This window comes from Dendrobium catenatum, unplaced genomic scaffold, assembly GCF_001605985.2.
Source record: "Dendrobium catenatum unplaced genomic scaffold, ASM160598v2 fragScaff_scaffold_1666, whole genome shotgun sequence".
NCBI lineage: Eukaryota > Viridiplantae > Streptophyta > Magnoliopsida > Asparagales > Orchidaceae > Dendrobium > Dendrobium catenatum.
In genome coordinates, this window is record NW_021320128.1 from 765,118 (window position 1) to 787,495 (window position 22,378).

Here is a 22,378-nt window from a genome sequence, read left to right on the forward strand (position 1 = left end):
AAAAAGAAAAAAATTGACCATTAAAGAGCTTCCAACATATCCACAAATGATACATTTAAGATTACATATAATCCCAGCTTTTCTTTCATAAAAAGGGCACATCAATAGACAACTGCAGAAACAAAGAAAAAGAAGAGAACAGTAATAAGGTGGGGGTCAGATTATCCTAATTGACTAATACCATATCTTCGGCCGAAGATTTGGCGGCGGCGACTGCTTCCAGTCTTCTCCAAGCCATCTGTCTCTGCTCTTCCTGTGACTTGGCTTTGGCTTCCTTGTCTATATATTTCTGCTGGCATTCTTCGAAAAGCTCGGTATCCATATCGAGGAACATTTTGCGCACATTGGCTGTGAGTCCATGAACTGCTTGGTTCCAGTGGCCTTGCATGTTTTTCTCGAGCGCGTCGAAAATTATGGGGAAGATGATGTTTCGATTCTGGGCAATTAAGCTCACGATGTGATCATTGTTCCATAGAAAGAGGGCTCGTTCAGCCACCTGGGAAGTTTAGCAGCCAAAGGAAACATCAGAATTGCAGCAACCTATGTGTAAGTAAACAAATATAAAAAAGTTTTCAAATGAAGTAGTTTCTTGTTACTTCTGTATGAAAGCAAATCCTAATTCCAAATAAATAGATAAGAAACAAAATAAAAATATCAAAATAAGAAAAAAAAAATCCTAATTCCAAAGAAGTTGATAAATTTTTATTTTGGAGGGATGATGACCAACCTCATCCCTCCCAAATCATGGCTCTCCCCTCTTAGGTTCATTTACTTCCACAAATAATAGGACAAGAGGAAATAGCATCACTTCTTCAGAAAACCACCTAATTTGTTTGGAATTTTGTCCCTGCTTGACAATCATGAAGGATTTCTTCAACCAACGTGGGGTTGAGGTGGTCTTCATATCCAAAATACAATCCTCCTATAATGGACCTTTGATATTAAGATCTTCTGCCAAGGACCACACTTATGTGCTCTTCTTCACTGATTAATAATGAAGGCTCAAATAATTTCAATTTCTCTACATTGATAATGGAGTACACTTTCATATAATAAGATTGATCCAACAGAAACATATTGTCTCCAATTTAAAATTTCCATAGAGAAGCAGTTTGTTTTCTACCTTTTAAAATGTCCTTTCTTATGCATAACCAAACCAAGTATCCCTAAATTTGCACTTGAGAAGTTTTAGTTATGAATTCCCCACAACCTTTTGAAGCTACCTATCTCCTGATGAATCTTTTGGGTTCATTTCATGAAACGTTAACTTCTAATAAATTCACGGAGAAATCAAAATTTAATGGACTTTGCAGCGGAAGGCGAATCTCAAAAGGAGATTATGCATCGATCCATGGATAGCTTAGATGCATACTAAATGCAATCGATGCTGTTGTCCCATAACTTCGAATGTTAGGAATTGTAACCTTGCAATGCCCAAACCATTGACGAGTTCACCACCCTCGTCTAACCATTGATCGGGGAGTGAAAATTGGTTCTTATTTTTAGTAGTGTCCAACTGGCTCTATAGTGATATCTAGAAAGTACTAACAAACATGTCCCAATCAAAAATAATAGAGGCGTGTGACATTAAGTGCTTCATTACAAGTTGAAAGAAAAAACTTTTTTATTTCCTTGTCCATGATAGTCATTTTGCAAGGAATTAAACACACAGCCTTACTATAAAGATGAATGATCATGACGAGGTAATTGAATGTTCAATGAGATAGACTCCTGGGGGCGATTAGGTATCAGAAGACGTGTGTAAAGGCTAACCTTTTAATTAATGGGCTTGAAATAGTATACATTAGACATCCTCTCATGAAAAATTTCATATCCAAGTGTATTTTTAGAGTTTTCTCTAATCTGAAGAGTCCTACCACCCTTGAAGCATATGCCTCTCGCAACAGGGAAAAAAGAAGGCATCTTTTGCTTCATATAGTTAGTCCCCATGGTAGAGAGAAGCCCATCCTGATAATTCTAAGTCATCAGCTTACCTTGCGAAAGAACCTCCAAGGCTTCGTGAAATTTTGGGTATGTTGCATGGTGCGTCGGCAAGGCTTGCACGAACTCGAACAAAATAATGGAAGTGATGGTGAGTGGTTTCAAAAGCATATTTTCCATTTACTTTATGCAACCTTCTTATATTCAATTACTAACTAGGTACGCTTGTCAACTTTCAAAAAGAAAAAAAACTAGGCACGCCTGTCGTTGACTAAAATGGATTTTGTACAATGGGGAGAGCTAGTATCAGTGGTCTAATGATCTTTTTGAGCAACTAGGTGTTATCCTCTTCTTTCTCCCTCTAAAGAGTGGCCAACACCGTCAAGAGCATGCGAAGGTGTTACCAACACTGCAAAATGATATATGAACATGCACTCATGTTAGGGTTCCTATGAGACTCCAAAGTTTGGAAATGACGCACGGCATGGCCAAATGCTAGATTTTGATTACCTCACTTGTATCTAAGTTCTTTTTCACCAATGATGAAATCTAAATAAGCATGTTTAAAGCTCCTAAATGCACACTTTTATGAAATTAAGAATAAGTTTGGTGTATTCTAAAAGCCTTAAAACCTATTATAGGTGCTATAAATGCTCCTTCCAACTTTTGTTACACTTCGAAATGTCGTCAAGGTAAATAATGATGAATTGATCTAAGAAAGGATGAAGTACTTCATTTATCAATAGCATAAATGTCACCACCATGTCACACAATATGAAAGATATCACTGGCAAATTGTGCTAGGGTTATTAAAAAAACTCGTTGCTCGTGTTCGATTGTGTGTGACTAGATAATTAGCTCTAGTTTGATTGGTTTTTAGAAGCTCAAACATCTAACGAGCCAAACATGAATAAGGTCTATTCAGATCATGTTCAACTCACTAATGGATTGATGCTTCAACTATATTGTAATTTGAATTTTATGTTTTTTTTTTTTTTAATTTTCTACCCTATGATGGAAGGCAACCAATGATCATGTGTAGGTTATGCTTTTTGACATGTCTTGCCTTTGATGTGCTAGCTTCTTTGGTGTCATGACTTGTGGGCTGATTTGGATTTTTACCAAGGTTCCTTGGGTTGGTGGTTTCAGGTTTTGCTGTCTAGTTTTGTGAGCTGATGTGTTATGCTACCTTTTTCAGCTCATTATTATGAAATGCTATGTTCTACTGCCTTTTCTGGCTGCTAGCCGGGTTCAATCCCCTCTGTTTTGACCCTTCGGTTCTTCTGCCTGCCCGGTTCCTTCCCCATAGCGTTGTCCATTCGGTGGCTATCCCGCTGGCCCTTCGGGTGTGCTCCATTCGGCTACCTGTTGGCCTTTTGCCTCCCCTTTTTTTATTGGATTATTTGGGTGTCTGTTTGGGATGTTTGGCTCCCTCTCCTCTCCTATATATAGTGGCTGATTTGTGTCATTTAAAAAGTTTTGGTGAGTGATGACATTTAAAAAATCTGAGGGTTTCTTCTTGGATAGATTGCGAGCTATTGTCTTCTTCTTCTCTTCTTCTTCTAATTTTGCCTTGAACTTCTAACCCTTCTTCTCTCCACAAGTTATCACTCCAAATGTATCTTTCTTCTCTCTAAATTTTATAAGTTATGTTGTGTCTTGGTCTAATATAATTTGTAAGTGGTTTCTATTAGATGTTGAAAGTTTGTTGTGTCTTGTTTGGTGTGTGTATTTGTTAAATTGAATGGAAGAACTTTTTTTTTTTGCAATTCTAGAAGGGTGTTTTTTTTCTTTTGCATATCTAGTGTTTCCCTAGGAAAACTTTTGTTGCATCAAAGATTCCCATAAATGATCTCAATTTATTAACCAACAATTTATAAATGCATTTATAAATACCACTATATAAGAAGATAGGCCTAAAATCATATATAAGGAAAAAAGCAATACATCTTTGGAACCATGGAATCAATATTAGAAGGGTACTATTAGCTATTTTAGAAATATCTGCAATATTCCATAATTAATTTACAATAGCAACAAAATCATCAAATATGATAACTATGCTACCTACAAAATTTTACATTGATTCCATCAGTCCACAGGGCCTTACGAGAGTTATATTTGAAGATAAACTCCTCAATTATATCTAGAGAATTCTCAAATTAACATAAGGGGCATCAGCCACTGTAAGTTTATAGGAGATTATAGTGAGTGTTAATAAAAGTAAGTGAAAAGGAAATTTGAAAAGTAATTCACAGTAACCATCTAATTTCTGTCTAATTATCTCAAATCCATGTAAAGAACCATTTGGAGTATAGTGTTCCCACTCTTGCCTTTATCGTACAGTGGAAGAATCCCATGTTACAATCACTAAGCTGGGCCAACTAGTCTCGAATGCTATTTAAAGCTAGCTTCATAAGCATATATGAGTCTTTTGAATTCAGCTCAAACTTTTCTAAGAGGCATTTTTTCACGTTGGATTTTAAAGCCTTCAAGTTTCGACTTCTAGTTCTAGGGGCATACCTGTTCATTGAGCTTCACAAATCTGACCATAGGACCCCAAAAGGTCTAATGACATAGCCCATGTTGACAACATGAGAAAATCATGTTCCTTGATCAACTAGCTAAAGAATTTAATATCAAATGATAATTAGTACTATCACATATATCAAAATTATATATCAAATAATCAATCTTTATATTACTAATTATAATCCCTCTATCTTTAATATATTTTCTCCAATATGTTAAATTATCATTTATTCTATTATATACATCACAAGTTAGAACTATAACATCTACAAATTTATAAACCAAAATATCTCACTTTGAATATCCTTTATAAGCATCTTCACGACCAAGATAAAAAGATATGATTAAATTTCAAAATAATCCCAACAATTCATATATGGTCATTCTAATCCCAGGATATAATGTTGCTTAATTTACTCCCTCGACTATACAAAATTAATTCAAAATAATCCCTTTAGGACTAAATTGGAATCAAATTTATATAATAATTACAACATAAAGGGCTATTTTGAATCAATTTTGTATAGTTAAGGGACTAAATTAAAGCAACATGATACTATGGGACTAAATTGGTCATACACGAATAGTTTGGGGACTATTTTTGAATTTTTATGTAAAAAGATATGAAATCTTGTGATTATGATAATATGCCCTTAGCATATCAATAAGAATCATATGAAGATAATTTTCCTACTCTCTATACTTTTTCATTACTTGCCTTAATACAAAAGTCACTTCCAGAGTAATCTTCCAAGCCTGAAATATAATTGATATCTAAAACAGACATAACTTTTCTACATATATATTCCATTAATCTCCGCATTACTTCATCATATAACGCAGAAGTTAGATTCCTTAATAATTACCAAAATATAGATTATTTCTTCTGATCTTAAATCTTAGCAACTATGTATTTATTCCCCAATTAGTTGGCATCTCATTAGTTTTCAATTTATAAAAAATAAGATAATCAAATCACTATCTCATCTAGACTTGAAACACTTCCTTTATGCATCTTCTTTGCTAAATCCTCATTACTTTTCTTTCTCAGCTTTTTTAATTATGATCACTGAAAATAATTTTTCCATGAACTCTCATTAAAAAAAATCTCAAACTAACTCCACTTCATATTTACTGTAAAAAAAAAAAAACAAATCGTAAATTGCAATAGATATTATGTGTCTGTGTTCATTGAGAAGTACCAATTTCATATTCCTGAATCCACACATAATAATAATAATAGAGCTCAAATTCAGTTGTAATTTGTTCCATAATGACACTAGATAAAATAGCAATAGTCACCAAATTTATAATGACAATGAAAAGTTAAGGATGAATGTTAAGTAGATGGTTAATCGTAGAATTTATTCCAAAATACACCAACAAGTGGATATAAAGAAATTTATTAGTAAGAAAAAATAAAAAGTGGTAGAAGAAAGGCAACATGATTAGAAATCGGGGAAAATATTACCATTTCTAAGATAAATAGAGGTCAAGAATTCATAAAATTAACCCAAAAACGTTATGATAAGGTTAATGATGATGATGATTATGAGGTGATTATGAGGAATAAAAAACACATAAAAAGCAAGGTTAAAAACATAACCCATCCATCCTTTAAAATGGACAAAAGTTGGCAAATTAAATTAATAAATGATAATAATGCAATAATCACATAGAAAAAATCAACAAACAATTAGTGATTGTGATAGCCAACAAATCACAACTTAGAGAATCAAATTAGAGCCATTTCTATGAGTATTATTCAATTGAGTTGGCTTCTGAGTAGACTTCGGCTCAATACGATAAAAAGCTCATGAGCTGAGCTTCACAAATCACTAAGCCAACTCCAACTAAAGCTTGTAGACTCATCAGCCAATTCATTTTAAGAAAAATCTTAGTATAAATTGTATTTAAAAAAATTAGAACAAATATTTTATTTACAAAGTTAAAAATTCCAACTCCCTTTGTTTCCATTTGTTGGCTCAAAAAAATTGAACTCTGGCCTCTCTGCGGCTCCTTTGTTTTCTTCATGTGTTCCGAGGAAAATTTTCAGAAGGCATATTTGATTTTAAATAAAACACTACCCAAAGATTTCGCTCTCATTTTGCGAGGACTTTATGATATGAGTTCATGTTTCCTATAAGCTTAAGCCCTTGCATATAGTTAATTACCCCTCCCAATAACAAGAGAAAACTTTCGATTAAGACTAGTCGTTGAATAGATACATATTATTCACAAATACATAGTATCTAGTGCATAGTAACAACATAATTTAGTATTTTAAAAGTAAAATTTATGTCACTGCAAACTTAAAATGGATGATTGGGAGAATGATGATAAACCTGATCAATATCTCATGGTTCCATCGTCCTGGGTCATCATGCTCCCTGGTCTACTTAGTCAGAGGAGGTAGTCGACCCAACCTGAAAGAGGGATCCTTGATAGCAGTCATGGGTTGTTTTGTCCAATGGTACCTTGTCGACCTTGGGTAAATATTTATCTAAGGGGACAAATTTGAATCCACCTTAGCAAATAGAGAGCTTTATGTCCTATCGATCATATCTCATTTATGCATTACTCAAGGATTTGAAGTCGTTGGAATACATACAGGCTCTAACCATAACCATAATTTAATGGTGCCATTTGACGAAAAAACCACTTGTTCAGAGGGTCTCGGTCTTAAATGTTTGCATGTGATGCCATTTGGCGATGAAACTATCGGTTAGAGAACACGTGTCACATCCTTACTGACAAGAGACATATTGAGAATGAATCTTAGTGATATTCTTGATTAGATATATACACTTTGTGAGCTAAAGTGATCTTCAAACTTGTCCACCTCGGCAAATTGTTGTGGAGGATGAATGAGTTTTTATTTTAAGTGTTTGATGATTGAATTTCGATTTTAAATATTAATATTCTTAATGGATGTGAAGTTTTTGGTAAAATCTTTATGAGTCAACCCTTCTTATTGACATTTTCTATCAACGCGACCATTTTATTATTAATTTAGATGTTAGTATTTTATAAGAATTTAAAAGGAATTTTAAATGTTTGGGGTCCACTCTGATTGAGATATTCTGTCAACACGACTATTATCGGGGTACTTATGAGCAATTTTATTTTGTTGGTCGAACCTTATTGATTATGTTTACTTGTAGACAGAGAATTAGGTTCGTCGTCGACTTCATGCCTTTATTAAGGATTTTTTCTTGTAATCAATATTAAAGGCCTAATATGAACGTATAAAGCAAATATCCCGGTCAGCGCTGCTACCGTATATTTGTTTGACGGTTCGAGCCATATCGACTCTTATATATTCACATAGAAAGTCGGGCTCAAACTTAAGTTCATTTCTTCACCCGTGTAGTACTCTCAGACATCACATGTGTGCATGCATCACGCTTGTGAAGGCACATGCGGGTATAAGCTTTTGAATGTATCTTGCATAATGTGCTTGTATGGTGGTCATATGTATGCAAAACAATAGGTGTACATGACACATCTGCATATTCACGCATACACTTATACTTTCATCTGCATGTTAACATACTCACATATGCACTTGTGTATTTGCATGTGTATTGACATATGCATTTACATCTTGCATGATGTGTTTGGATGATGTATGTTGCATACTGCAATGTATATTTTGCATGCAGCAATACATATGCATCTTGTACATTTATATGTTAGGTGAGAATGCCTGCAACATGTTTACTCATTACTAACTACATGCAGTTATGATATGCTTGTGTTGTAGACTTGCGTAATGCATCTTGTATGTCACAGCATATATATGCACAATGCATTTTACACAAAGCAATGCATATATGCACGATGCATTTTACATAAAGCAAGGCATATTGTAAATGTATACATGTTATGAATGTGTCAACATGCATTCCGATGCATGAGTGGGTGTCTTTATAATATTCAAACATTTCGACGCACGATGCATGAGTGGGCGTATATGCACGATGCATTTTACATAAAGTGGCTACATTAATCATTTTTCTCCATTGTGTCATGTTAAGAGTCAGATTTTCATTCAAATTTAATAAAAAAATATCATTTATAATACTTAAAACAAAAAGTATTTTTAGGTCAACCTCTACCTTTCTTAACATAGGTAAAATCTATTACATCTACTCTCCTAACCGAGTCATCAGAGGGCCGACATTTTATATGACCATCTAAGGCAACTCGCTGTAATCTTATTTGCCACTAGAGCTACTCCAACATTTTCACGTATATACTAGTTTCGCACTCTCTAAGAGTAAAGCCACTCATCCACCTGACTATCCCCATCTATGCAACACTTAATTGTATGCTTCTCTTTTAATGGCTAACATTTTGCTCCATAAAGTAATGTAGGTCTCACCACCATCTTATTGAATTTTACCTTAAGTTTGAGGGGCACTCTTCTATCATGAAACTTACGAAAAAAAAAAATAAATAAATAAAAAGAAAGATTTACAAGATACATGTGGGGATCACAAAAACCTTCTTCAAATAGAAAATCATTGATTTTTTAAAACCTATAAAAGGACCTGCTGATGTGACCACTACAATGCGCTATTTCTGCACATTTAAAAAAAAAAAACTAAACAGTGTAATTTCACCAGGAAAAATAACAAGCATATTTATACAATTGATTGTGCATTAAATAATGGTACAACATATACTTCAGTGTTCTTCATCCATGCTTCCCATTTATTTTGCACACAACTAGTTCAGAACATTATTTCCAAAAGTTTAGCATCGCATGTGAACAATATAATTGAAATTCAACAAGTTAAGTTACTAGAAATATTTAAGTGTTATAATTGATGGACAAAATGCAGTATCAGCTGCATATAAAAAGACCTAATTTAACTAAGCAAAAGAAAAAAAATGATCAAAATGATATCTGAACTTTTTATGAAGGATTAAAATAATCCCCAACTATATTAAAGAATCATTTTAGTCTCTCAAGGCTTTAATAAGGAACCAAAATAGTCCTATAATGAGACTATTTTGGTTCCTCTTTAAAGAGTTGAAGGACTAAAATGTTCTTTTAATATAGTTGGGGACCATTTTGATTTTTCATAAAGAGTCAATGGACTATTTAATCCTTTTTATCCTAAGCAAAATAAGCTTCAAGATTAAACTTATAGATACTAATTTCTCTAAACAACATCTCTCCAACTATAAGCCAACCAAATAGAGCCTACTTACCCACAATTCTCAAATAATTAGAAGAGAACCAGTTTAGGATTCAACATTTTGTTAAGAGTCATAGAATGGGTATTAATGATGCGTAATCAATGCTATAACAATGAAAACTCAGAAGGACTTCTACTATATACATCACCACAAACTTTCATATTCACCAGTACATCACTTAACTATTAATAATTGATATAACATCCTATATTTTAAGACTCGCAAATATAACGCTCTAGCTAGATGATGTTAACGTAAATAATATTCCATTTTAACTAAGAATATTCAATATAGTGATTTTCCGAAACAATAAGTTCATGTCAAATATCACATGATTTCCTAACTTTACTTTTTACATCAAAAGATGAATCAATCTTAATGAATGAAATTAGGATATTTGTTTATGATGATTTATGGCAAAAAAAATGATTACATATTATTTAATTTTTAAAATATTTAAATATAATTTATTTTTAATAGTAAATATATTAATATAAAATATATTTTTATATTTTTCTAATTTCCTACATATAAATCATGATATTAAAATCTTTAAACGAAAATACATTTAAACAATAACAAATTACTATGTTCAAATTTATTTAATTTTTACTATTTACTATAAATAATTATAATGTTATGCAATTTAAATATATTTCTAATCATTATTTGATATATATAAATCAGAATGAAAAAGTTAATCTGATTTCATCCAATGAGATTGATTTACCTTCTGACTTGAAATAAAATGAGAGACTTATATGATTTTAAAAAACAATTATTTCCAAAATTCATTCAATAAAATATTCCTTTTAAGTTAATCAAATATTCTCTTAGGTTAAGACCATCTAATTGGAGTGATATATTTAGTAAGGATCAAAAGAATAAGATAATATAAAGTAAATATAAAAATTAAGTGCACACAAGTAAATATACGAGCTTGTAGAGGTGGCATAACACTAAAACTCCCAAAACTTAAATGTGACCCATTTCATCAAAGATTATTTTATATTACATATTAAAATTTTAAAATAATCATTATTCAATATAGCATCCAAACTCACTGATTATGTTTGGTTCTCTAACTGTTTAGATTTTCAATAGTTCAATAAACTTTTTAACTAAGCATTAATACTACGTTATGTGGCTCAACCACATGCAGAGAAATCTCTTAGCATTTGAGAGCTCTTGAAAAAATAACTTCAAAAGGGTTTCCATGAGGGAAAAAAATGAGATACTCTTCTAGGAAGCTTACAAATATTAAAATTATAATACATGAATCTTGATCAGGTTGTATTGTAATATGGTGATTAAGAATTCCTAGGGGAGCAAGCTGCTATAGTTAATAGTGTCCCTTGATAAGGAGAACACTCCAGATTAAAAACATCTCTTTGCAAACCCTAAATTTCAAAGTTGTAATAAGTTATCAATAAGAATCATTTATCACCCACATAAGGTGGGGATTTGTTCCCTTTTGAATACATCGATGCTTAAGCAAATACATCAATGTGAATTTTATATCATCCTTTAAGAGTAGAAGTTGGTTCTGAAGTGATGCAGAATCCTTCCACTTGCCAATTAATGTAGAAAACTACAGATTTTTCTTTCCCGAGACAATTATGCGGTTGTTTTCATATGGGGCCTTTCCTAACGTAGCACTATATCTATATTCAGTATTTCCTTCGATAGCCAATTCCAAGTCCTTTCATAGGATTGTGGCTCTGTTCAGCTTCTTCCATATGCAGAATCCTTCTAGTAAGCATAAAAATTATAAAACTAGAATACATGTATATTAATCAGGTTTTTTTGTAAATTGGAGGGTTGAGAATTCCTACGGAAGCAAACTGCCATAGTTAATAATGCATCTTGATTAGAAGAACACTCCGTAACTCTCCGTACACCCTAAAGTTCAAAGTTGCAATTAAGTTATTGAAAAGAATCATTTATCACCCATTTAAGATGAAGATTTGTTCCCTTTTGGATACATCAATACTTGGGCAAGTACATCAATGTGAATTTTACATCATCCCTTTAAGTAAAAGTTGGATCTAATGTGATGCAAAATCCTATCACTTAGTAAATTAATGTAGCAAACTACTGATTTTTCTTTCCGTACGAGGCCTTTCCTAATGTATCAATATATATATATATTCAATATTTCCTTTGATGGACGATTCCTTCTGCAATTCTTTTAGTCAGATTATGGCTATGTGTGACTTCTCCATGCTTGACCTTCTATCTATGGATGTTATAGTCATATTTATCTACTTTTAGTTTTCTTCACAGGTATTGTTGGCTACTGAGAGGATTGATTTTTTTTTTCCTTTTTTAACCATGGAACCATAGCTGAAAAACCAAGAATTGCTAGAAACTATAAATTTAAAGTTGAAAATTTACCGCCTAGTGGAAACAACGAAAAAATTTATTTTGCTGGAAATTAAAGTATGTTGAATTCAAACTTGTAATATTAAACTAGATCTTTGAGGATTTTTAGAAGTTGTTATCTTTGGGACTTTTTATTATAAACAAATAGAAGCTTCCTAGGCTTGTAAAATACAATTTATAGTTTAATTAAATTTTCCTCTCAAACTTATGCGTCCTATTAGACATGGATTCTTTGAGAGCTTTGCAAGTCATGTCTACAATTTATGAGGGACAATTCTTCTTGAACAGCATGAGGAATGGATCTTTCAATCGGTGATTTTTATCATTGGTTCTTTCTTCTAAATTGTTTAATGATTAATGTCTGTGAGATTACGATTTTGCAAATTTGATGCAGGTTGGTTTCACTTTTGAGTTGTGATATTCATTCTCATATTTCTTGCAAATTTCATATTTTGATGGCTTTTAAATTATTATTTGGAACGAAAAAAGTGTGTTTTTTTTTTATTTTGCATTAAATGTGACCAATCTTTGCTCAAATTAAAATTTGAGAATCTACAACTTATGGTCTCTTTGTGCTTTTCTTTGAGTATCTAAACCTTACGTTTGCAACAGTGAACCCTAGACCAAAAGATGTTTTATATCACTATGCCTTCATATTTTCACAAATGTGTTTTGCATCACCCCAAGTGCAAGGGTCTTGGCCTTTCTCAATATTGATTTTATAGAACCCTCTTAGCATGTTTAATGATGCAAGAAATATACCATTGTTCAATTTTATTTTTTTTTCATTTTTAAAAGTTTTCTTTTTAATTTCTCATGGCATTTATGTAATTTCTAAAATGGTTTCGAATATTAAGTCTACCAAAGGCAACTTGAAATTTCAAAAAAATATGATGAGTGAAGTAGCCCATTTAGAAGACATGTGTCGCTTCTTTATGATATGTGTGGCAGCAAAGAGTTCATTATAATGACATGAGCAATCAAGGCAGTTTCATGTGACGTTAATTGACATTTGTATTCTAAATAATCAAGTAAGACCCACTAGAGATAGGTTTTGTTGATGTAGCCCGCCACATTAATATGGAAGTCAAGCATGACAACATGGGTTACTGTTGTGGCTAACATACATTCCTTATGGATATCTTGTGATAGAGTGAGGTAAATTAAGAATACCTCTCGAGAGAGTTAACCAAGTCAATCATGCTGATATCAAATTGGGTAGGTCCTTTATCCATGGACTTCGCTAAATCCAATGGGATCTACTCGCAAATGTGGCACAGCTCTAAAAAGTTTCAATAACCTTGAAAAGCTCATTTTGAAATGAGTTGTGCAAAATTGAAGTGGAAAGTGGTGATCGGCTATAATGTGTGAGATTGATCTATGTAGGTTCAACCACACCTACAAATGAGTTGCAATATAAATCATTAAGTTGAGTGGCATGTTCGAAGTTCTTAGCTTTAAAAGGCATTTTTGACGATATCAACAGCATATCATTCAAGATCGCTTAAGGGCTTGCAAGGCTGATGATGCCCTAAGAAGTATTGATGAGTATGTTGTATGAGGTAACTAAAGGTGACGAAGCAGAGGAAAGTCATGCATGTAAAGCTTGTTGGAGGGTAGCAGGCCTGTATGATGTCGAACGATGGATAGTGACAAAGTCTTGTCTTCATAATGAAAGAGGGGACATCGCCGTTGTAGAATCTCCATGTTGGGAACTTCAAAGAAGTCTTTTTAGGCATAAAGGGGTGGGGCACTCTAGGTCCAATGGTGAAGTTGACATAGCACCAAAGAGTGTAGTTCTGGTTGGTGTGGGTCGTCATAAATTGGAGGAAATGCCGATTTCAACAATTTTAAGAGCAATTACAACTATTTGGGATAAGAGGTAAAAAAAAAAAAAAAGCGAAGCAGTTGCATGCCCATCCCATTAAGTTAGTCTGATTCATCTTGCTAACACCTATTTATATTTTATTTTTCTTTATTGAAAATCATTACAAAAAATAAAATTGAAAATAAAAAAGTAAAAAAAAAATAACTTGATAATTTATGGGGGCACTAATTGAAAATTTAATTAATTAAACCCTAATTAATCTAATTTCTATTAAATGCAGCATTCAATGTTTTGATGATAGAGAAAGAAAGAGGAAGTGCACAGACAAAAAGAGAGAACTGCTGGTACCAAACATTATAGTAGTGTCATAGCAAAAAAATTTGTGCTGCCTTGTTAATCAAGTTATTAAATAAAAAGCCAAATCACATCCTAATTATAACACCATCTAAACTATATTTAGAACCAAAACCATCAATCCCTCTACAAAATAATTTGAGAAAGAGAGATGTGAAATTTGTGCCACTTGTTAAGTAAAGAAAATAGATTTTTCTCTAAACATTGTTTCTCCGACTAGAGATGCCCCACACCTCTCAAAAGAGAGAAAGAGAGAAAGAGAGATAAGAGAATAAATTTTGGGGTGAAAAAGTGATAGAAAAGGGAGAAGGATAATGTAAGAATTGTATTGCATCAATTTGTTGGGCCTTTAAAGAACTTTACTTTGAAAAGTTGAAATATTACTAAAGAAAGAACTTGATGTCTTCAATTATGCCGTAAAGCTAGCAAAATTCTCCCCGAAGTTGGTAGATGAATGAAAAATCCATCCTAGAGATGAGCCAAAAAATAGAGAATTCTTCAAAAGAAAAATGAAGAGTAATAACATCATTATATCCTCAATATCAACAAACAAGTCTTTTCCTAGATCCCTAAAAAAATTATCTGGAAGTTTTTAGAGATCTTAATGATAACAACTAATAAAAGCCGACACTTTGAACTTTGAAGCTTGAACCTAATTAAGCTTAATGAAGCTAGCGTATTATCTTGTTTTTTTTTTAATTTACGCTCAGTATAGGATTAAACTACTCATTTCGACCCTCTTAAGGTGGTTTTTGGTTGATAACTAGTAATGTGGTTGAGCTGATGGATATCTATCAAGTGCGACATGCAAGGAAGGGGCAGCAAGTGTGTTGCATAGAACAAGTAAATTGCGGGATGTGATTTGTGATTGTGCACACTCAGGTGGAGAGGATGGAGTGGAAGATCACATATGTGAGATGGCATGCAGATGCAAGATAAGAAAGAAATTAAACAAATGAACAGTTCAAGAGGAAAATAACCATTCTTTATTATATTTAGATGATAATTTGACTCTTAACAAGACACAATGGAGAAAAAGCATTCTTGTTGTTGTTGTTGTTGCTGTTGTTGAACAAATCAAGAGGAGCTAGTCAAGGGATAGAAACAAAGTATAAGTGCAAACCCTAAAAAGGTGAAAATCTCTAAAAAGGGGTTACATATAATTTCAAGTATCAATTCATCACGTAATAATCCGTCATAAAAGACTATCACTCCTTTTATAAACTGAGAACTAAAACACTTATTGAAAACATGTTACAACTAAAAATGGAGGAAGTAACAAATCATTTAGTACACATATAAAATATGTTGAAAATTACGATATTTATTTAATAACTATGTTACATCATCTACCCTATCAATGAGATTTAGGATAACACAAGTGGATGCATGGCATATATCACACCTTTGTCCTCCAATTTTGTTTGACTTGTTTCAATAGTGTGTGTCAATCCTCAATATAGCAATCATAGGTAAGATTTATCTTAGACATCGAATTCCTCGTTTATATATTAGTATATTACTATAAATAAAAATCCTCAACCAAATTAAAAATAATTTGAAAGACAAGAACTAAATTATTTGATTGTCCACTCAAACTAGAGCAATCAAAAACATAATTAGCCTTATCCCGAGTATTTAGAGTTAACTATACAAATCATCATTTACCATTCATTCAACTTGGGTATTGCATGAGGAGCTAGCTTCTTCAAAATAGTTTGGCAGAACTTCTACTTATGTTACCTTTAGTCTAACATTCTTTCATCTTAAACATTCGACAATTATTTTATGTGCCTATCTTATTAGTACATTTTCAACCCTTCTCTTTACATGTTCAAGTCATATAAACTTATTATTCACTATCTTATCTTCAACAGGTGTAATTCACACTATTTTTTAATAAAATCATTTCTCAATCTTATCATCCTATATATTTTGCACATACCAACATTCTTAGTTCTTTAACACCTAATTGGGCTATCAGTGTTTTCTTTATCACATAACACTATGCATTTAAAAAATCCAACCTAATTACAACTTAAAAAAAAAACTACTTTTAAGTTTCCATAATATTCTCTTATTAGAAAATACAAATAAGGCACTACACAATTTTAACCATTGTCTCATATGTTATTTGCATGGCAAGGAGCAACAAAACATAACAATGCACGCTATGTGGTATAGCGCACATGAAATACTATTTGTTTTAATAGTTCATTTTATATTTTTTAAATTTATTTATTTATTTAAATTACTTGCGTGAAAAAAAAAAAACTTTGTTGTGTTTAGGCGGTAGCATAATGAGTGTTTATGCTACTAAGCTTATATCTCATACAAATGTATTTCATCTACAATCTAACAGGCATGGCATGAAAGATTTGTAGAAATATAGGGTTTTAACTTATAGTACTCAATTGTTGTACAATAATCCGCAAAAAAAAAAAAATCACATAAAAGCTACACATTTATATTTATCATTATTTATATGAGGAATAAGGACATATCTTATTATTGATGCATTAATTAAGGATGTTTATATCCTTAAGTTCGGCTGATTGTAATTTTTCTCCCTTTTAGCATCTTTAATTAAAAAAATGGTAAATATATTTTTTATGTAATATTACCACTTTATATTATGTTATTTATAAATCCAATACCCAAAGCTTTAATATTTCATGTCTATCACCCATAGATCAAACATGGGTGCAAGGAATGAATTATTAAAATTTATAAGGTGATATGGGTGATAAGAATAAAATACATGAGTGACATATTTGATTTTAAAGTTGTCTATGGATGGTAGGCATGAAATATTAAAATTTTGGGTGTCATATATATAAATAGCATGATATTAAGTAGTATGTATGTCAATCCCCCTATTTTTTATATTAATCATCATCCTTGCCTTTTGTTTAGTCATTTAAACATTCATTAATCTCCCAAAGCTTTTCCTCTGAACGAAATGAATTGCTTTGTCTTATTTTACTCTGGCTTGTGGATATGAGTATCAAGCAAAAATCTTTAGAAGTGTAAATATAATCTAATATGATTGATAAATTATGACATATTTAAAGGATTAGCACATATTATGCTCAAGTCTTAATTAAAATTGATTGCTAATTAGCCTGATATACATCCAACAAATTCTTTTTCCTCTTTAAACTCTATTCATAATCATTTTTTTATTGTTTGCCTATCAAGCTAAACTCTTGAATGCATGCATAAAGTGGTTGGATCAAGTATGACTTCTGAAGGTTAAGTCATTGATCAAACATGTTTGAAATAAGATTGGCATAGCTTCAGCAAATTTATTCAAGTCAAGGATTGCTATTTAATCATGTCAATTTAGAGTTGATTGAAACTATTTTCTATTATTGTTGCTTCACCTTTCTATTCCAATAACTCATTAGCATTCACCTAAATTATATAATCACATGAACTTTGTGTTACCATCACGAAATTTAAATAATGATAATAAATTGCACAGACTCTTGATGCACATGTTTAATATAATAAAGTAATTTTATGGTCTATTTCTATGAAATTTAAAATGCATTATTTGCATTAGGATATTTTTCTTTTATGTTGTTGAATTTGTAATATATTATTCCTGAATTTTTTAAATATTTTGTGCTATTTTTAAAATAGCACATGCCACACTATGCATTATGGTTCTACATGATAATCTTTGTGCTATGGGGTGCTACTCTCCATTGACAAGTATCATCTTAATAAAAGTTCAGTACTATACTTATACTAAACAGATGCATTTACTCTACAAAAGAGCTAATTACATCTGCAAGTGCATCATTAACTACCTTGTCATTGGTCATAAATGCATTGAACCTATGATAAAGAACCACCATCAACAAGCATACTCATAATAAGGCAACTAGTTATGTATTTGGCATCATCCCTATTCAATTAGGGACGATACTAACACCATACTAATAATACCAAATTGAAGCTTCATGCGATAAAATGTGCATTGAAATTCATTTGACTTCTTTTTACTCAACAACAACAACATCATCAAGCCTTCATCCCACTACATGGGATCAACTACATGAATCCTATTTCTCCATTGTGTCCATTTAAGAGTCAAATTCTTATTTAAATCTAATAAAAAAGTCATTTCTAATATTTTTTAACCAAATTTTTTTTAGTCTATCTTTACCTCTCTTAACAAAGGCCAAATCTAATATATCTACTCTCCAAACTGGGTCATCATAAGGCCAACGCTTTATGTGATCAGACCATCTAAGGTGACTCTCTCTAATCTTATTTTCCACTAAAGCTACTCCAACCTTTTCACATACATGCTTGTTTTGCATTTTATTGCTAACAGTAAAGCCACTCATCCACCTAAGCATTCTCATCTCTACAACACTTAACTTAATTGTATGCTTCTCCTTTAATGACCAACCTTCTACGCAATAAAACATTGCAAGTCTCACCATCATCTTATAGAATTTTTCCTCAAGTTTGAGAGATATGTTTCTATCACACAATAGGTCCGATGCATTCCTTCACTTCAACCATCCAACTTGAATTCTACTAATAATATTTCCATCTATTTGACGATCAATCTAGACAATAGATCCGAGATATCTAAAATGTGTACTCTTATTAATGATTTGATCGCCCAAAGTCACAATCCCCCATTTGATTTCTTTTTACTCATTTAAGATAAACGCCAAACAGACTATATAAGTAAAATACGATCAGTAGCAGATTATATCATGTAAGAATTAAGACCAATTTACCTGAAAATGAGAACTATTGAGGCATCTTCCAATTTGCTTGAAAAGTGGAACCATGCAACGCTGAAATTCGGCTGATTGAGTCGCCTCTAGAATCTCTTCCAGTTCTCCTAGGAAGAGCACCTCCTTCTGGCAGTTGGTGACTGGCCAGTACTTAAGCAAGCCCCTTATGACAGTATCCGCTAGCTTAAAATCCTTCTCCACAAACTGAGTGATACAGTACGAGAGCTGCTGATGGTAAGCCGCCATTCCCTTCGGCTTGTGGAGTGGGATAAGTGCTCGGACCAGAAATAGCTTGTGCTCCTCCTTCATTGGAAGCGCAAAACCGTTAATTATACTACCCAGAATCTCAAGTAGCTCCCCAATCCCACTGTGCCTCTCAGTCTCAAAGATAAACCGATAGAAAATATTGTTGATTGCCTTGCGAATGAACGGACGATGGACCATGAACTTGCCGTAGATGCGGTGGAGAATGGTCTTGAGATACTCGCGCTCACGTGGGTCCTCAGAGTCGAAGAGATCAAGAAGTCGGAGAACAAAAGAGTGATCAATGTAGCGTTTGGCGATCTTGGTATCGGTATCGGACGATACGACATATCGAAGAAGGAGCTCGTAGACAATCTGGAGATGAGGCCAGGCTGGATCGAGGTAAGATTCTTCCTCCTCAGGATCAGCGTTCTCCGAGCCGGTGTTCTCATGAGAAGTCGGGGGCAGGCAGCGGAAGATGTTGTTGCCAATCATGCGAATGAGCTCCTCCTGAACTGCTTCAGACAGGCGACCAGAGCCAGAGTGGATGAAATCAACGAGCTCCACGAGGGTCTGCCGCTTGGTCTCTTTCTCGCGCGCGAACTTAAGGGAGTCGGAGAACTCGAATACGATGGAGCAGATCTGGAGCTTTCGTAGAAAGAGGGTCTGGCGCTCAGGCACGGGCACGTCGCGGAAGAGAGGGAGGTTCTCGATCGGGGGTATGACGCCGGTGACGCCGGCGGAGCCCAGCGGCGTCTGTGTCTGGGGGCTCACCGCAGCGGCGGTGGGACGAGATGCGTGGTTTACAGTGACGTTCGAAGCCGACACAACGGAACCGCCGGCCGAGCGGTAAGCGCTGGAGAATACGGTGGGCTCGTTCCCTTCGGATTTGGGGCCCTTTCGGCCCCCTCGTTTCATGATCTTGTTGAACATCCTTCTACTCCTCGTTGATCGGATCGCGTCAAAAGGCCAACAATTGTGGCCTAGTCCCTAGATTAATCAATGAACGGAACCCTAGTTACAGACGGAGATATCGAAAAGAAGGTAACCGGACGAGACGTGCGCCGCCGGGAACCATCTGGCAAGGATCGGAGTTCTACGAGTCTACGACGCATCGAACCCCATTTTGATCTTTCCCGTGCTGCGAGAGTGACAATGGGATTAAAGGAAACCCGAGGAGGACGGGAAGCAGGACGGGGTAGGGGACGCACAGATTAAAATGAATTATTTATTTAATTCCATAAATTACTCGAAAAAATGAAATACTCATAAAAGCGAAAAAGCAATATTATAAGCAAATTTGAGTTGTCATAAGCTGTGATGAATATTAAGGGTGTCAATTCAGGCCAACTAATCAGATTCGTGTCGAATTTGAAACTGACCCGGCACTATTTGAGTCAACCCAAATCTGACCAGTTTTAAAAAACGGGTCAGGTTTTCGGACCCGAACCCGACCCGATTCGGGTCCGGGTTAACTCGACCCGACACGAATGACCCGGGTTGACCCAAAATTACTAGTTTTCGGTCAAAAATCGGGTCAATCTTCGATTTTTCGGTCAAAAATGGGTCGGGTTTTCGGGTCAAATATGAGTTTTCGTGTCACTTTCGGGTCAATTTTTCGGGTTAATTTCGGGTTGCTGGGTCAACCCGAACCAGACCCGTTTCGGGTTCGGGTTGACCCGAACCCGAATTTTTCCCGATCGGGTTCAGGTCGTGTAAAAAATTGACACCCCTAATGAATATCATGTGGTAATGTAACCAAAATAGGTATTTTAATATAAATTATATTAAAATAATTAAATTTGTTGTAATATTAATATAATACAATCTCTAGTGATTATTTGCAAGGTCAAACATTGAACTTGTCTTCTTATATTGAAATAAGCATTTCTATGAGGTGAATAATATGTCTCATTCTTATATATTTTAGGAGAATTTTTTGCTTAGAGAATTCTTGAAGTTTGAGAATTATAAATCTCTTATCACCATTTAGAACATAAATCAATTATCTTTGGGATTTCACATGTTCAAATTTCTTTACTTTTATTGATCATATTGGTTAGGGCGACAATGACTACCATCTCCTAACAATTGACTTCTGATATTAGCATATATCATCTTTGTTGATTGATGCCAACGATCATTATTGGATGTTCATCATCATTATTGCTTGTCCTTCGATGACCATTGTCGCCCATCCGCCTTCACCACCATCAACTAATACCAACAACTATTATCGCTCGTTCGTTGTTGGATCCAATAGTTTGTCATTGCAAAGATCCCGTTCCATCCATAGAAGTCGTTATTTAAGGATTATGAACTCAACCACTTAATTAGTCCTTCACTTTGGGAGTCAAGTACACAAGAAGAGTAAATAACTCAAGCAAAAAAATTTTATTTCAAAATCAAGTAACAAATCTATTTATGGAGATGAGATGGAGAGACCAAAATAAATAATCCTACCTCCAATTTCAAACATACCAACATTATTTTCATATCTACCATCATAACCATACCATCATAAATATCATCATTTTCATACCTACTAGCATTGCCAATAACATATTCATGGACAATTTTCATATACCATATTCATGTTATACATAAAGTTATAGATAAATTTTTTTTGCAGATATCAAGTTATCCATTTTTTTGCTAACGAAATTATAAATTAAATCAAAATATTTTTAAAATTTATGCATTTTTAAAAAGTAAGATAGACAAAATCTAACCTACGTCGAATCGCAAAACTTGTAGAACTAGGATGTAAGCTAAAAACCGACTGAAGTCCCCTAAAATTGACTCTCTTTAACTGGGTGACTCAAGTGGATGAAATAAATTGATTTAGTATACGTGATATTTTAATATTAAAATTTGATAGAGTGACGCAATGCCCAATCATGCTCGTTGCGATGCTCCATCTAGGAGCCTAAAGCATCGCAACGTCACCCTAGTGCCCGCATTTGAATTTAATGGAGAGCACAAAGCTAAAACACCAACCTACCCCAGCATTGTGATGTCCTAGGAGAAAATTTTCAAATTTGCAAAACTTGTGCATAGACCCAGGGGACCCACTCGGAACACATGCAAACTATTTTCAAACATATGGAAAAGAGTT

At 33.6% G+C, this 22,378-nt stretch overlaps 2 protein-coding genes across 2 annotated transcripts in view; both read right to left on the reverse strand.

The window, feature by feature from the left end:
- Positions 1 to 20,474, reverse strand: LOC110096177 (serine/threonine protein phosphatase 2A 57 kDa regulatory subunit B' beta isoform-like). Its single transcript, XM_020821974.2, has 2 exons — positions 19,018 to 20,474; positions 1 to 496 (listed from the first exon to the last, which is right to left on the reverse strand). Exons 1-2 carry the CDS (start codon positions 20,191 to 20,193, stop codon positions 167 to 169), a joined length of 1,506 nt encoding a protein of 501 aa, XP_020677633.1. The 5' UTR covers positions 20,194 to 20,474; the 3' UTR covers positions 1 to 166.
- Positions 18,500 to 22,378, reverse strand: part of LOC110096175 (rRNA-processing protein UTP23 homolog) — a 17,378-nt gene continuing 13,499 nt past the window's right edge. Inside the window, exons 8-9 of the mRNA XM_028701289.1 lie at positions 20,472 to 20,476; positions 18,500 to 18,511 (exon numbers count right to left, since the gene is read on the reverse strand). The gene's annotated coding sequence lies outside the window, so the exon portion shown is untranslated. The remainder of the gene's footprint in view (positions 18,512 to 20,471; positions 20,477 to 22,378) is intronic.